The 17474-nt window shown below is 39.2% G+C and overlaps 1 protein-coding gene across 4 annotated transcripts in view; it reads right to left on the bottom strand.

The window, feature by feature from the left end:
* The window catches only part of Unc13b (unc-13 homolog B), a 171666-nt gene that overhangs the window by 39300 nt on the left and 114892 nt on the right, over positions 1–17474 (bottom strand). The window contains exon 1 of one of the 4 annotated variants that reach the window (XM_042695941.1): positions 8378–10652. The exons of the other annotated variants lie outside the window; for them this stretch is intronic. Coding sequence (XP_042551875.1) covers positions 8378–10652 — 2275 coding nt within the window. Of the gene's footprint in view, positions 1–8377; positions 10653–17474 lie in introns of those variants that run through there. 4 annotated transcript variants of the gene reach the window in all.

Below are 17474 nucleotides of genomic sequence, written 5' to 3'. Positions count from 1 at the left end.
CATTAATGACTGCCTATTGTGTAGCTCCTGCATATTCAATATTTAAATTCAATTTGACCAAGCATCATTTTCTTCCTCCTTCTCCTTCCTCCTCCCAATATCAGAGACCTGAGATCAATCATCACCCTGTCCCCTCCATCCACTTGGGCACTGGATTCTTCCCTCCTTCTACCTCCTTCCTATCCAATCACCCAGCCCTCTATAGTCTACACCCTAAATATCTCTGACAGCCACTCCTGCCTCTCTAGTCCAAACATCCACTAACCTAGTATATACTCCCACAGTCTCTGATCTGGACTATAACAAGGAATTGTATGTTGACCTGCCACTAGACACATTCCACATTTTCTATTTCAAAAGTTGAATCAGTTTTTCTTTAATTGCATAAATGGCTTCCCACTCCTTTTGATAGTATAATATGCTTCAACATTTATATTTTCCCTGATTTATCCTTTACTCCTTTTTGTGTGTCCAATGAATTTATCTATCATATCTCTGAACATCTTCCTCTCATATCTGCCATGTCTGCTGAGTGAGACAGGGCTTATTCTTCAATACTAAGCTCAAATATTATTGCCTCTATAAATTTATTTTCCTTCCTATCAAAGGCAGAATTAGGTGCCTCTCCACCATGTTACCATGATACCCATCCTTCTACAATACTATGCTTCACTGAACAGTCAGTATTGTTCTTTTTTCTTCTTAATGTCAGATTCCTTTATTCTTAAAGTATAAACATAACAGTTTATTTAAATACAAAATTTATTTTCTTGCAGGTAAGAAATTTTTCTGTCAATTGGCTTCTTGTAAATAAAAAATAAACATTTAAGTTATTGAACTATTATGTTTATTACTCTCAGTACATTTTATAATCCTTAAAACTCTAGAAAAAAAATCTTACATCTTGCCTAAAGGTATTGACCAGGTCCAAGTAGGCCATGAGAGGTATGCAATACTGCTCAACCCAAGGTAGTGTTCTTAGTGCTGGTGGTGCAGCAATGAATGGAAAAAAATTCCTTATCTTTTTGTTGTTGTTGTTGTTATTTTTGTGCCAGTCCTGGGGCCTGAACTCAGGGCCTGGGCACTGTCCCTGAGCTTTTGTGCTCAACGTTAGAACTCTTATCTCTTGAGCCACAGCTTCACTTCTGGCTTTTTGGTAGTTTTTTGGAAACAAGAATCTTAAAGAAACCTTTATCTTAAAGAAACCTTTATTCTAGTAGGTGAACAGACAAGAAACAATGATAGTGATGATGATGATGATGATGATGATGATGGTGATGATGATGATGATGATGATGATGATAATAGAGGCTGACACTAACTGAATGAACATTTACCTTGTGTTTGGCACTTTATTTGAATAAGTGCATTCATTTCTCACAATTGAGTAAAAATATGTCTCTTTTGAAAAAAATTAAACCAAAGATCAGAGAGGTTAAAAAAGTTGTCCAGTAAGTGGCAACACCAAAATTCAAAGCAGGCCATTGTGAGTCTAAGATCTGTTCTTCAAAAGAAATATATACTATGACACATAGTATCACATGTGATACTATGACAGTGTGATGAAAAATTCAAGTAGGGGGAGAAATACAATGCCCCCTGCTTATGGTGCTAAGAGTTGCTATTAAAATTTTATTAAAGGTTACTAAGGAAGATGACAACTAAGCAGAGACCTGAGGATATAAATAAACGATTCAGAGTCCTAGAATTAAAATATTTCAAGCATAAGATACAGCATATGCAAAGCCTGAGGTATGAGCATAATTGGTGTGGAAGAATACCAATTTTGCAGTAAGATATCAGTTCAAAATTGCCTTTACTGAGATAGAAATTTTATTGGAGGGTCTTAGGCAAAGAAATGATATAATCTGACTTTTGTTTTATAAGTACTTTGATTGCAGGGAGAATGAACTGTAGAGGTGCAAGGTCAGAAACAACAAGACCAATTAGACCATATTGGTCACGTGGATGGGGAGAAAATGGTAGCTTACACAAGGATGATAGTAAAAAAGGTAGTAAGATTCAAGGTCTCTTTAAAAAAAATTAGAGGTAGAGTTACGAATGAATAACATAAGAAAAAAATTAAGCTATGTTGAAAATGAACTGTACAACTTGTGGATGGGGATAGAGGGAAAAACTGGGAAAGAGCAAGGGAAGGGGTGACATTGTCCAAAAAGAAATGTACTCTTTACCTGAGTTATGTAACTGCAACCCCTCTGTACATCAGCTTTATAACAATAATTTTAAGCTAGGAATGACTCTGCCATTTATTGATAAGAAAGAATATAGGAAAATTAAGTTTGTCAGGAAATTGTGGAGAAAATCAGGAGTTTGGGTTTGGGGTATGTTAAAACACAAAATGCCTATTGGCATCCAAATGAATATGTTAAGTAGTACAGGATCTGGTGTTCACTGACATTGTCTAGGATAGAGAGAAATCTGAGAGTAATTATGAAATTCATGAGATTAGAATATTATTACCTAGGAAATGTATATGGATTAAAAGAAGGTGGCATGGCTGAATCCTGGGATGTTACAGGTTGAAGAGATGAAGAAGGATCAGTAAACATAACTAAAAAGAAATAGTGAAAGAGAGAATAAAGACAGAGAGGTGTTATGGAGGTCCAATAAAGATAATGGCTAAAAATGATGGAACTGAGATATAAAGACAGACTAAAGACCAGTGAAATAGAATTGGGTCCAGATATAAATTTTTATACTTACACTCAATTGACAAAAAGTGCAAAAACCAGTCAATGGGAAAAGGATAATCTTTTTAATAAATTATGCTGGGTAAAAATGAGGTTGAATCCCTATCATATATGAAAAATTAACTCAAAATGGAATAGATTTAACTGTAAGAACCAAAACTATGTGTTTAAAAAAGGCTCTGTGACTTTGTATTTGACAACAGTTTCTTAGCTATGACACCAAAATCATAATCAAATCAGAAAAAAATACATCCAGTTTCATTAATGCATCCTACTTCATACCCATTCTGATGGCTAGAATTTTTAAAAAGTACTACAAAGGATAGAGAAATTGAAATTCTATATACACTGTATATAGAATATGCAAACCTGTGCCACCTTGTAAAAAATAACAGTAATTCTTCAAAAAAATTAAAAGTATCTGATGCAGTAATTCTATCCCTTAGCATACACATAAAAGAAATGAAAACAGGAGATATTGATGAAGGAGGGTCATGATTTGAGCCTAGCCTGGACAAAAATTTAGGAGACCAATAAATAAGCCTGGCCTAGTGGTATATGGCTGTAATCCCAACTACACAGAGGGCAATGGGTAGGAGGATTGTGGTCCAAGACAGCCCAGGCAAAAACTTAAGGGCCTATATGAAAAATAACTAAAGTAGGAAGGGGTTGGGAGCATGGGATAGCTTAAGGGATAAAGCACCTGCCTAATAACTATGAGGCCCTGAGTTTAAACCCTAGTACCACCAAAAAAACTTTTAAGAACAAATAAAAACAAGAATTCATAAACAGGCATTTGTATACCCATGTTCAAAACCCCATTGTTCACACATTTTATTAAGATAGATGAATAACATGTGATATATGCTCAGAGAAATATTATTTAACCTTAAGGAGGGAGGAAATACACTAGTGCTAGTGGCTCATGCCTGTAATCATAATTATTTAGGAGGCTGAGATCTAAGGATGGCTGTTCAAAGCCAGCCCAGGCAAGAAAGTCTGTAAGTCTTTATCTCTAATTAACCACCAGAAAACTAGAAGTGGCAATGTGGCTCAACATGGTAGAGTGCTAGCCTTGAGCAAAAAAGCTTAGGACAGTGCCCAAGCCCTGGGTTCAAGCCCCATCAACGACAACAAAACAAAAAAAAAAAATAAATAAAAAAAATAAAACAAAACAAAAAACAAGAAAAAGTGGGGAGGGGGAGAAGCAGGGAATACTGACACATGTTCCAACATGGATGAATCCTTTTTTTTTGTTTTTTTTTCAGTCATGGGGTTTGAACTCTGGGCCTGGGCCCTATCCCTGAGCTCTTCAGCTCAAGGCTAGTGCTCTATCACTTGAGCCACAGCACCACTTCCAACTTTTTCTGTTTATGTGGTGCTGAGAAATTGAATTCAGGGCCTCATGCATGTGAGACAAGCACTCTACCTCTGAGCCACCTTCCCAACCCCAACATGGATGAATCTTTAGGACATATGTTAGGTAAAATAGCCAGCCATTGCCAGACCCTGGTGGCTCACGCCTATAATCCTAGCTACTCAGGAGGCTGAGATCTGAGGATCGTGTTTCAAAGGCAACCTGGGCAGAACAAGGCTGTGAGACTCTTATTTCCAATAAACTACTCAGAAAAGGCCAGAAGTGGCACTGTGGCTCAAGTGGTAGAGTGCTAGCCTTGAGCACAAAGAGGCTCAAGAACAGTATGCAGGCCCCAAATTGAAGCCCCAGGACTGGCAAAAATAAAAATAAAAAGCTAGCCACAAAGGACAAATTCATTAATTCATTCATTAAAGCAGTCATAGTCACAGAAACAAGTGGAATGGTAGTTTTCAGGATTGGAGTTCAGGGTGGATGGGCATCTAGTGTTTAATGGATACAAAGAACCAGTTGGAAATGACGAAAAGCCATGTAGATGGCAGCCATAGCTTGCAATTTTACATTTAAAATTGTTAAAGTGATCAATTTTATGTTACAAACAATGAGTCACAATAAATTTGTTAAGCACAAGATAAAATATTTTATGAAGAAAATCTTTATGCTTTAAGGACATCATCAAGAAAGTGAGATACTTTTCTTGAATCATACAATCAGAGAAAATAGGTATAAATAATATATCCAGCAAGAGACTTATACCCAAAATATGTAAGAACTCATAACTTGACAATAAAAGATGGATTTAAAAGGGCTAGATATATGGCTTAAGTGGTAGAATGTCTCCCTCGCAAGTATGAGGCTCTGAGTTCAAAGATTAGTACTGAAAGGAAAAAAGATAAAGGTTTTACATAGAACCAGGTGTGGGGAATGTCCAACTCATGAGCCAGACATATAAGGCTGGCAAAATCATTTGGAGCATGATAAAAACAGACACATAAACTTCCATTGGTAATTCTCTTTAGCCTATGATATTCTAATACCCAAATAGCCTTCACTAGAAAAAAGGTTTCCTATCTCTGCTAGAGAAAACAGAAAAATGGCCAATATTCACACAAAAAGATTCTTATTTCATATCCACGAGGATGTGTATAGATATAATAATTGTTGTTAATGATTCCAAGAAATGAGAACCTTCATATGTTACTCCTGGGAATGTATAACCACTTTGAAAAACAGTCTGGTTTTTTTCTTCAAAGTCTTAAACATTTGGTTATTCACATGACCCAGAAATTCCACTTCTAGGAAATATTAAAGAGAATTGAAAACATATGTCCAGACTAAAACTTAAAATAAATGCACACAGTAACATTTTTCATTAAAGTCCCAAATTGGTAGCAATTCTCAAAATGACCATCAATTGATATATAAATGTGTGCCCAATGAAAATTATTCAGCCACAAAATAGAGATGAAATACAAGCACATGCAGAAACACTGAGGAGTCTAAACCATCAGGTTACCAAATGTAGTGATTCACATCAGTCATCCCAGGAGGAGAAACAGGGAAGATAATTTTTTTGAGGCTAACTCAGGCAAGAAGTCTGAAAGATATCACTTCAACCAATAGCTATGTATGAAGTATGCCTGTCATCCCAGCTGTGCAGGAAAGGTAAACCGGAAGATTGTCCTCCAGGCTAGCACTGGCATAAATGCAAGACTCTATTTAAAAATAACAAAAGGAAAAGGGCTGAGGGTGTCTACTTAGAAAGTACAAGACCTTGAGTTCAAAGTCCAGTACCACCAAACAAAACTTATAATTTATAAAATAATGTATTATGCTAAATGAAAGAAGCCAGACACAAATTGCCCATGTATTACTTGATTTATAGAAAATTTGCCAAATATCCAAATCCATGGAAACAAAGTAGCTTACTGCTTTCTAGAAACTGAAGGCAAAGAAAATTGGATAGTCACTGCTACTGCGGTTGCTTATGATGTCATAGAAATAGTCCTGTATTAGATAGCAATGTTTGCAAAACAATGTGAATATTTTTAAGACTCACAAGACTATCTACTTTTTAAGAGATTTTAAGGGCAAATGTTGTGATATGTGAATTATAACTGTAAAGTTATATCTAGCAAGCATGAGGTCCTGAACTCCACCCTAGTACAAAGGAAAACAAAGCAATTAAAAGAAAAAAAGGAAATGATAATCAACTGTGTCAACTTGCAGAGTAAGAAGACTAAAATTGAATTATTGGTTTGGTGATATGATGGTAATTTTAGGGCATTGATCAAAGTTATTTTGGTGGAGTGGTAGGAATAAGAGAACTGATGCACATGAGAGAACAATGCACATGAGAATATGCGCCTTGCACATACCAGGAAAAATAAAAGAATATAAACAACATGGAGCTTGAATTAGTGGTAAGCTTAGACCCTAAAAGATCTGAAGCAGCAGAGTAAGGAGAGATGCTTTCTCCAGTGCTTTATTTTGGTTGTATCCATTGTGATACAGGATCAGCTTACAAGGCTGGGGCTACTGTTCTAGTAAAGTTCATTAATTTTGGGACTATACTGTGAAAAATCTCTATCCTATGCCATTATATATGATAGAGATTGCATTCAGTCAATAACAGGCTACATATTTATCAAAATGTATTGTTAGCCTGAGCATATAATAGATTACAGCATCCAAGTTTTAAGTATACTCTGATGTTTATACTATGAGAAAATCACCTAACAATGAATATCACCAAACTTAATGACAGTATTCTATCACTACGTGCTGTATAATTGTATCAGCTTCTTATATATATCATTCCTTGGATATTCTCTAACATACTATAGGCAGACCCTTACTTTTATACAAATGTAAGCACGTTTTTCTACTGTTCTTCACCATGCTTTTGTTAGGTCAATAAATCTTAAGATAACCTTCCATTTGAGCATGGAACTGCCTTTTTTATAGCTACATGGTACTATATTCCATTGTTTTATGTGCCACAATTTATTTAACAAGCATTTAATAAAAACTAAGGTTGTTTTCAATCCTTACTATTAAAACAAATATGTCACTTTCATGTGTGAAATAAATCTACATATATTTCTTGACATAAACCTGAGGGCTGAAAGGGTATGTATGAAGATATATATGTATATTTATATGTACATTTATATCCATATATGTATTTGTTATATATACATTTGTAATGCCTTAGGTGCTATACCAATTTACAGTCCCATCCCACCAGCATTGTATGAGTACCTGTTCCTTCACACTTTTGCCTATACAATATGCTTCATAATTTCAGTTTTGCCCTAGGAAAATTAATCAGGTTATATGCAAAAGAGGACAACCTTACTTACATTTAAAACTGGGTGAGTACAGCATATGTTTTTTGGATAAATTTAATTCTGATTAGGAGAAGAAATTTTGAAGCTATGTATATCCATACTGTCTCAAAAACAGGTCTCTCAGTACCTGTAGTCAAAAATTATTCCATTTCCCAGCTCTCAGATAAGCAATCTTTAGCTGGAGAAGAAAGGGAATATAACTCCATGTAGGGCAGTTGGGCCCTTGGGCAGAGTGAGAACTATAAGTGGCTCCTGGATGCACCAGAAATAAGGTCTGTGTTAGCAAAAACAAGACTAGGAAAGACAAGTAGTGGTGAGAAATTCCCATAGTTGCCTATGGAGTTGAGAAGCTCCATTAGCTGTTAGGAAAATGAAAATCTTACCTCAAAAAGGAAGTCATGGAGACTTTTAAAAAAAATAATGGAACATGAGATTTTTTTCTCTGCCTTTCTGGTTCCTATGAGCAAATATGTCTCAACTTCTGCTCTTGCTTCCAACACTGACTATTCCTGAACATCCTAAAAGTTCTGCAGCTACAAACTACTTATGCCTAGATAGTCCTCATTCCTTTTTCTTTTAAAAAGGTGTTTTGTTTTTTTTTCTCTTGAGACAGGGCCTCGTTGTGTAGCCTAGGCTGGTCTCAAATTCTTGATGCTTTTGTCTTATCTTCCCAAGTGCTTGATGAGATTGCAAGTATGTACCACCACACTCTCAAAAGGTACTTTCTACAGTTCCTCCAATAGACTGAAAATCCTAAGGACAGAATGCCCAATGCCCACTGGCATTGTACTCATTTATACTGAATTATGCTGATTCATGCCATGAACCTCACTCATCATTTAATAAAACTTGCCACCATACCAGGTCCCAAGCTGTCCAGATGGACTGCCATTCCAAGACAGCTGGGAACAATCCAATAACATAGAAACTCAGAATACCTGAGTATATATCTTCTGCTGAGGGATGGTTTGCCTTTTGTACTAGCTCATGCAAAAGTTTTTTTTGCCTCAGTCTTTTCTCTCTTAGAACATTTTTAAAATTGTCGATGCACTTGCTAAGGTAGATGGTCTCTGCACACACTTGTTCTAGGCGTAGTCTGCCTTGTTTAGGAGATTCAGGCCTGGAACACATCTCATTTCCCAAACATGGGGCCAGAGGAAAACTTGGAAAGGAGTATGCAAGAGATAAGTTATTAGAAGCAAGAGAGAAGTTGCTTGGATCTTGAGGTGTGGAGGTGCCTAATCCACCAGAAACCACACTAAGCAAGCTCTCACTGCCCTGACTTCCAGGACTCTCTATGGAACAATCCTGGGCACCTCCTGAACTCACTGTCCCAAGAAGCCGATCACTGTTCTCTGATTGGGAACCACTTTCATTGCTTTCCAGGTCCTCAGGACTTATGGACCCACTGTTATCTAGCTTCTGAAACACTCCCTGCAGAGCTGAACGAAAGTGGTGAATTGCTCGACCCAGTTTAGTTGTGTAAAACTTGATTTCCACGTCCTCACTCTCCTGTGAGTCACTCAGCACACAAGAAGACTTGTCAAAAACATCCTTAAGGACCTGAGCAGCACATTCTTCCTCTTCATTAAGGTCAATATGAACCATGTTACTGAAGGTCTCAGGTCCTACAATCATTTCCTCCATCATGCTATCAGAGCTCAAAGTGGCAAATCTTCTAGACTTGTCTGCCAAAAGGTCCTCCAGCTGTTTTGAGCTCAAAATATTAAGGCCAGCTTCACAGTCCAGAAGCTTATCCTCTACATTCACTCTCTCTGTCCTCAATGACCCAGGCAGTGACATGCAGCTCCTGGTCTCACTTTTGTTGCTGTAGTCATTTTCTAGCTTTGCTACTTTACATGCTTCAAGTTCTTGGCTGAACTGTTTGAAAAACTGGGATTTCCCCAAATCTTCCTCTTTTGAGATTAACACTAAGGTAGGATCCTCAAGTTGATGGAGGGGGGAAACAGAAGCCTCTTTCCCTGACAGTTCATCACAGCTACCATTGATAACCTGAGATGTCCCTGATGTTCCATTTACATTCTCTGGCTTAGACACTTCACTTTGCTTTGCTAGGTTGTTATTGAGGAGGAAGCAAGAGTCTTGCTGCTCAGAAACCTCATGTTCTCTATGTTGATTCTGAGTCTTCAGCTGGTATGATCCTGTCATAGGTACTCTGTCCCCTCTTTCCATCTGAAGAACTGGTTTGTTCTGCTTTAAAGAATTTTGACTGCAATCCTGAAGTTGTTGCAAAGATAATAGAGATTCCTTTTGGGGATTCTTACAGCCTGGTAGCCAGTCTGGTTCTTCTCTGGTGGCAACCCTGACTCCAGCACTCTGCAAGAGGATAGATTTCTGCAAGATGAAGTCTCTGTGCTCTAGATGGGCAAGCTTCACCACAGTGGGCCTAGGGGCAGGAGCAGTGCCTTCCCTAAATGCCTCTCTAATGTACCTGTCACACTGCATGCCATTAACACAGAGGTGCTTGGTTAGGAAGTTGTCTACCAGTTCCATGGTATTTTCTGAATCTTGTTCAGGAAGTCCATATAGGTAAAGGATAGCGTCCCCACTGTGTATTCCCACATGGGGTTCTTGGGCCTTTTCCTCCACACATAACTTGGCCAGAGAGCTACTGCCTGTGTGCAAGCCTTCTATTTCACTCAGTACTGAGTCTACACAGCTAGACACCTCATCCACTGAGCCACGGACTTGGTTCAAGTGCTGCTGCAGCTCAGCAATCTCAGTTTGAAGACGGCTGATGCCTTGTAGTTCTCTGATAATATATTCTACTACATCACCCAAAGGCTCTCTTTGTTCACGACTATAGTCCTGGCTATGGCCTCTAGACAAAGGGGACTTGGTTTGGTTCTTTTCTGAGAGCACTTGGCAGCTTGTAGTAATGCTAGCAGATGAGAAGTCCTGAGAACCAGACCCTGAAACACAGGCAGTAGAACCCAGAGGGAGTTGGCTATTGACCTGCTTCCCACAGCTGCAAAGCTGGGCCAGGTCCCCATCTCTATCTCCACCAATGGCTAAGGCTGTTGACCCACAGCAAGGGGGCAGGGAATTGTCCTCTGGTAAGGATTCAACAGGGTCTGAGGATTTATCCTTGATGACACACATAGTCTCTGCCTTAGCTTTATCTAGGAAAAGCCTGGAGGATCCCAAAGTGACCATGATTTCTTCCTCTGACTCTTGCAACAATCGATTCATGTTCTCCTTAGGGTCTGGGAAGGGAGGCTGTTCTCTACTTTCTCCCTTGTTTCTTGTCACGATATGTAATAGAAATAGCCTTGGAAGGCAACAGCCTATTCTGTTCTTTTTCAGTCTGTTTCTAGCAATTATTGTTGGCTGATGCCTTGGGCTTAGCCCACAGTGCTGCCTGGAATGGCCTCATATGTGACCTCCAAACCTGGCACATATTATTGGATCCTGGCTTGATTCTTATCCTGTAGCTAGTAAAAAAGGAAAATAGTGCATTCATCAGAAAGCAGTAATATAAGTTTAATCTGTCAAGAATTAAAACAAGAATAAGAGCATTATCTTTTAAGACAGTAAAAATCAACCCCAACCAGCCTCCCAACCCTGGCTTTAAAGACTGCTGGCAAACAGTGTTCTCTGCTTGACTTCCCTTTCAAATACTGCTGAGAAATTAAAACAAGACTTTTATGCTCTTGTCAAATACCAAAGGTATTTGAGACAAGTAGTATTGAGACAGTATTGAGCAGTATTGAGACAAGCTACCGGGAGGAACATGAGGTAAGGTTAATGAGTGACTTATTTGAATCTTGACAAAATTCAATGCCAGTATCTGGCTCAGAAATGAATGAACAGATATTTAATCACTAGATCTCAAATCACAAATACAACGGAAGACAAGACATGGGATATTCCTTTCTTTTTTGTTTTGTTATTCTGGTGAAGACTCAAATACTCTACAGTTGATCCCTCTCTGTGCTTGCAGCAAAAGTAGCTCCCTTTGTTTAGCAACTGTTAATTTGCAAGATTAAATTTGGAAAAAAATTATTTCTACATCTAATTCCAGAATAGTATGGTATAGTCACTGTCTAGAAATTAGGTGACATTTAGCATATTTGGATCTAGAGGAGCAGACAATCAGCCAAAGGAACACATGATGATGGGCTTAGAATGAAGTCAGATGAATGTTCAGACTCAGCTTAGTGCTCTTGAACTCTACTTATTAGCCCCTCAAGGCTTGGTATACCCAAATCAATACCAGGTTCAGCTTTACTGGCCCACAAAGGATCCTTCAGGGTACTATGGTAAGTACTTACCAGCATACGGTCACTGCTCAAGTAATGGAGTTGCTTTAATACCCTAATTGTCCTGGTGAAAGTAATGCATGGAAGACATGGAGAGTTGATTACATCACAGAGGACTCCAGGATGCTTTGATTTCCAAAACCTTGGAGGCAGACCTGCTATCAGTCTCGGCCCTAAACTCCATGCCACTGATGACTATAGTACAGAGACAGATTGCTTTTTTATTAGAAACATGCAAAGAGTGGGGAAGGAGCAGGGTGGAAAACATAAAAGGTATGCAGAGACCTAGAAGATACATAGGAAAATACCAATACTCTCTGGTTCTTCTAGATTACTCTGAAGGTTTAGGAGAAGATATGCTACACTTACTTTCTTTGGTAGAAGGTAGTGTCTTCATTCCAAATCTTCTAAAACTCTACTTCCTTTTATTTTACTTAAATTAATCCCCAAAGAGGAAAATTGCCTTGAAGAATGCAAGCTAACTATTCTTACAACTCATTTTTAGGAAAAGTCACCATCTACAGTTATATTCTGTTGGCACTATGCTTCCCTAGATAAGAAACCAGAAGGACCACTCATAGAACTTGGGATAAAGATGAAGCTAACTCCTTTTATGGGAGATAACTAGGTCAAGAATCTAGAGACAAAAACTAGATGAATTCCCATTTCTTATTTTCTCATCTTTTCTCTAGCCCCTCTAAAAACTTCACTTCAACTTTACTGTCCCCAGGGACAGCAAAGAGGCCCAAATCATCCATTATTGCTTTATCTCAAGATTTTAAAGAGCAAGGACACATCTAGTTTGGCCAACTTCGTCCAGCCTTCAAGGATGCTCTTTGCATATAACCTGAATTCTTAAAGTTGGGCCTGGTGTTCAGCTGCCTAGGCAGACCAACTTCCAATTCTAAAATTAACCCAAATTCTTCCTTCTCTTTTTCTACAAGTAAAAATATCTGTATTTCCAAAAATACTCCTTTCTTTTTTCCTCAGACATACAAGGATTAGGTATTCTCAATTTGGTGCTTTGGCACTTGGTATTAGCCTTAAACTCTATTGCTCTACAAGAACTAGACATACCAATGAGCATTTCAAGTTAGTCCCAAAGGAGAAAGACATCTTACTAAACAAAGATGGAACCTCTCTCTACAAATATAGGAAAACATGAGCAAATGCTACTGGAGTGAGGATCAGGACACTTAAGTGTGGGTCTCGCTTCAATAGTGTGACCTTGATTAAACTGACTTCTCTGTGTATTAGTTTTCTTACCTATAAAGTAGGGGAAGATAATTACAGAAGCATTCTAAAGGTAAATCAAGAAACTAGTACTTAGTAAACTGTAAGGCCCTGTAGTGTTCTTCTTATTACCAATACAGCAAGTCCCTGAGTTGAGGAAGCATTGAAACAAATATCTAAACCAAGTATCCAATCACCTAAATGATATTTTGAATGAACCATGACTTCTACTTCTGCCCCAGACTTCTTCCTCTCCCTTCCTAAGGTCTACAGCAGTGCCTAGAACCCCATAAATAGAGTGATATCCTTTAATTTAGTCTTAAATTCCATGTTTTCTTTCTTAAAGCAAGAAAAGAGAAAATGGCCGAGTGCTGGTGGCTCACGCCTGTAATCCTAACTACTCAGGAGGCTAGAATCTGAGGATCATGGTTCAAAGCCAACCCTAGGAAAGTCTGTGAGACTCTTATCTCCAATTAACCAACAGAAAAACTAGAAGTGGTGCTGTAGCTCAAGTGGTAGAGCACTTGCCTTGAGCTGAAGAGCTCAGGAACAGTGCCCAGGCCCAGAGTTCAAGCTTCATGACTGAAAAAGATGGAAGGAAGGGAGGAAGGAAGGAAGGAAAGAAGGAAGGAAGGAAGGAAGGAAGGGAGGGAGGGAGGGAGGGGAGGGGAGGGGAGGGGAGGGGAGGGGAGGGGAGGGGAGGGGAGGGGAAGAAAGGGAGAAAGGGAAGGGAAGGGAAGGGAAGGGAAGGGAAGGGAAGGGAAGGGAAGGGAAGGGAAGGGAAGGGAAGGGAAGGGAAGGGAAGGGAAGGGAAGGGAAGGGAAGGGAAGGATCACTGGATTCCTAGCACTTCACCTGAATGTGAGGAAGACTTCTAGCCTCCTTCAGGTAGGCTGACAACATGAAGAAGGGCCAAAAGAGTAAAAGAATTAAGGCTTTTCTTTTAAGTGAGGTACAGAACTCACTTCCAGATCTTCAGGGGCCAGTTTCACTTCAGTTCAGATGTGACAATTTGTCAGGAACAAAACAAAGTTGATTTTCCTGTTAGTATGTCAATGAAGGTCACATTAACCTGAGTCCTATCTGCTTCTCCCTCTCAGATCAACATCCTAGGTAGACTCAGCCTAGCTTTATGGACAGTCCTGCTAGTGGCTGGCTGCATGGGAGATAAATTGCATAGCCATTTTCTGTGGCCTTCTGAAGGACTGAAGGTAGAGCTATTTGGTTCCCTATTTCAATAACAAATAAGAAATTTCCAGCTACAGCTGCCCTATCACCTTTCCTTAGGTCCAAACAAAAAACATTTGTTTTCCATATTAAACAAAAAAAAACCCACCTCTCTAAACCTTCTTCTGAATTGGTAGCCACTGTCTCTCTCTGAGTCTAAATTAAAGAATTATCTATTGGGGATAAAGATTCCACAAAAGCACCAAACTCACTCAGTCATCGGGTCTCCAGGCTCTAAAGTGGGAGACAAGTTCTTTGAGATGACAGAGGATAAACTAATTACTTCACTCAGAACTCAGCAGCATTATCAGAAGTCAGAAGGGCATGAAGGCCAACTATGACCAAGAGACCCAATTCACCTTGTTCCCTAGCCTCCCTTTGCTACTAATGTCTACAGGAATGAAATGACAAGGGTCAAACTATAGAAGGACCATCTCATCTCCATATCAGTTTAAATAAATTAGTACCTAAGCAGTATTCCAGGTACTAAGCTATGTGGCAAGGAGATAAGACATAGCTTCTGCTCTCTAATCAGGTTTAGAGAGAGACAGAAACATAAACAATCACACTATGAAATAATACATGTTATTGTCCTAGTTGTAAAGCAAGCCGGCAAAACAAAACAGTGTTTAATTCAAGGGGCAAAGAATGAGAAGGAAGTGAGAGACAAAACCGGGAGAGGTGGGCTGGGAAGATGGCTTAGTGGTAGGTAGAGTGCTTGCTTTGCATGCAGCACCAAATAGCAGAAAAAGCTGGAAGTGGCACTGTGGCTCAAGTGGTAGAGTGCTAGCCTTGAGCTGAGAGACAGGGCCCAGGCCCAGAGTTCAAGCCCCACAACTGACAAAAACAACAACAAAACAAAACAAACAACAACAACAAAAAAAAACAGGAGAGGTAAGGCTAGAGAGAAGTAAATGTTTGAGCTGAAATGAAATAAGGAGGCCTAAAAGCCTCCTTCAAACCTAGCCCTATAGTTTCCATCAATGAACTCAGTGCTGTTACTCTGCTCTATCTTGTTGGGCTATCCATTCTGATTCACTCAAAACTTCATGCAAGTAATCTCTAAACTGACCATGCCTTTCTGTGTTCTTTTCCTGAGGAAGGCCTAATACTGGGGGCTGGGGGGCTGGATGGAGGCGGGGGGGGGGGGGGGGGGGGGGCGGGGAGAGGAGCGGAATCTGTTGCCCTTTCAAGGAATATCTGCATTTGAAGAGGAACACACAGCAAAACAAAACAAATTAACAAAAAAGATTAAAGCTTTAATGATGGAAAGCTGAGAATTAGAGCAGGGAACAGATCTTTAATCATATCTCATGAGCACTGGCCTACCAAAAAACTAAGAAAAAAACTCTTTTCTCTGACTTGTCAAATAAACATAATTATAAATGTGACTATTCCTTGTAAAAATTGCCTGTGACCCAAATCTTGGCTTGGATGAAACAACTAGGGGCCTCTGGGAACAGACAAGTATTTTACATTTATATCAAGCAGCCGCTCAATTTGTGTGAAACAATCCCAATAGGCAGTAAGCAAGACCTCTGAGCCCCACATGGAGGATAGATTATTTCTGGGCTGTTTGCCATTTATGTTATATGATTAATCTGGTAAAAGGAATACATTTCTAGGGTCACAGCAGGTAGTGGCACTCTTACATGTTAATCTTTAGGAAAGAATCAATGCCTACAGGGTATCTTGTCAGGCCAGTGATCAGGGTACAAGGTATAAGGAATGACTTTAGCTAAGAGGAATTAAGAATTTAGCATGGTCATTCCTAGGACCTGTCAGGAATATGTTGTGCTGGAGCCTACTGAATAATTTTGTTTAACTATCATAGTGCTTTTCTAAATTTTGAATTTCAAACACAATAGGCAGAACAGGAATTCTAGCATCTCAAAAACTCAATTGCCCAAGTATTCATTTTCTTTTTCTTTTCTTTTTTCCAGTCCTGGGGCTTGAACTCTAGGCCAGGGTGCTATCCCTGAACTTCTTTTGCTCAAGGCCAGGGCTCTACCACTTGAGCCACAGTACCACTTCTGGCTTTTTCTGAGTAGTTTATTGGGGATACCGAGTCTTATGGACTTTCCTGCCCAGGCTGGCTTCGAACGGTGATCCTTAGATCTCAACCTCCTGAGCAGCTAGGATTACAGACAAGAGCCACCTGTACCTGGCTTGCCCAAGTGTTCTTGACATAAAATTGCAGCCTTGTTGTTGTCATAGTCTGAGTGGGAAGTTCTTGCTTAGGGCTATATACTATGCTTAAGTTGTTTCCGAATTTCTACTGCCTAGAACGGGACCTAGCATAAGGCCTGGCACACAGTGAAGAACTTAGTGACATGAAAAGAGAAAAGGAGTTGATAGCAGAGCCGAATTAGAATCCAGGTTTCCTTCTTTCTTATCTACTTCTGTTTCCATGGTAACATGCTGCCTTCAAGTTCTAGGTTTCCTTCTAGACTGATGTCTTCCAACCTGTTTTCATTGTAAGAACTAAACTGGAAATTCTCCTCAATTATACTTACTCACAATTTTCTGAAACTCAGGACAGAAATTATCAAACTATCAATATCTGGTAAATCTCCAGCATATTAATTATCTGATAGGTATCTGTCCACTGGTAGGGAGAGGTCCTATAATGGTTCCTGTCATCCCTAGAGCTGCTCTGATGGGCCTAGAGTAGCACTAACCAATAGAAATATAGCATGATCCATATATGTTATTTAAAATTTTCTAGTAGCCACAAAAAAGAAGTGAAATTAATCTGAAAGGTTTTGTTTTGTTTTTGTTTTTAGTTTCTGGTTGTGAGGCCTGAACTCTGGGCCTGGGCGCTGTCCCTCAGCTCTTCAGCTCAAGGCTAGTGCTCTACCACTTGAGCCACAGCACCACTTCCGGCTTTTTGCTTTTTGCTTATGTGGTGCTGAGGAATCGAACCCAGGGCCTCTGGCTTGCAAGGCAAGCACTCTACCACTGAGCCACCTTCCCAGCCCCTGAAAGGTTTTATTTAACCTAAAATCCAAAATATTATTTCAACATGAAATCAACATAAAAATTAATTTAATTATATATTTGCATTCCTTTTTCATATGAAGTCTTTGAAATATCATGTGTTATCAGTATAGCACATTTCAAAATAGACTAAAGACCTCAATCACTCAACAGTCACATATAGCTAATGGTTACCTTACTGGACAAGTCTAAAAGGCTAGGGGACAACCAGGTAGTCTTGAAAACCTTGCAGCTACTACAAAAAGCAGGCTGTCATCTCAGTGGCAATAGAATGCTCTGTTTCTGTCACTCA

Source organism: Dipodomys spectabilis, unplaced genomic scaffold (assembly GCF_019054845.1).
Source record: "Dipodomys spectabilis isolate Male_0828 unplaced genomic scaffold, ASM1905484v1 ptg000006l, whole genome shotgun sequence".
Lineage (NCBI taxonomy): Eukaryota > Metazoa > Chordata > Mammalia > Rodentia > Heteromyidae > Dipodomys > Dipodomys spectabilis.
The sequence above is the reverse complement of the archived record's forward strand: the minus strand, read 5'-3'. Positions and strand labels throughout refer to the sequence as shown.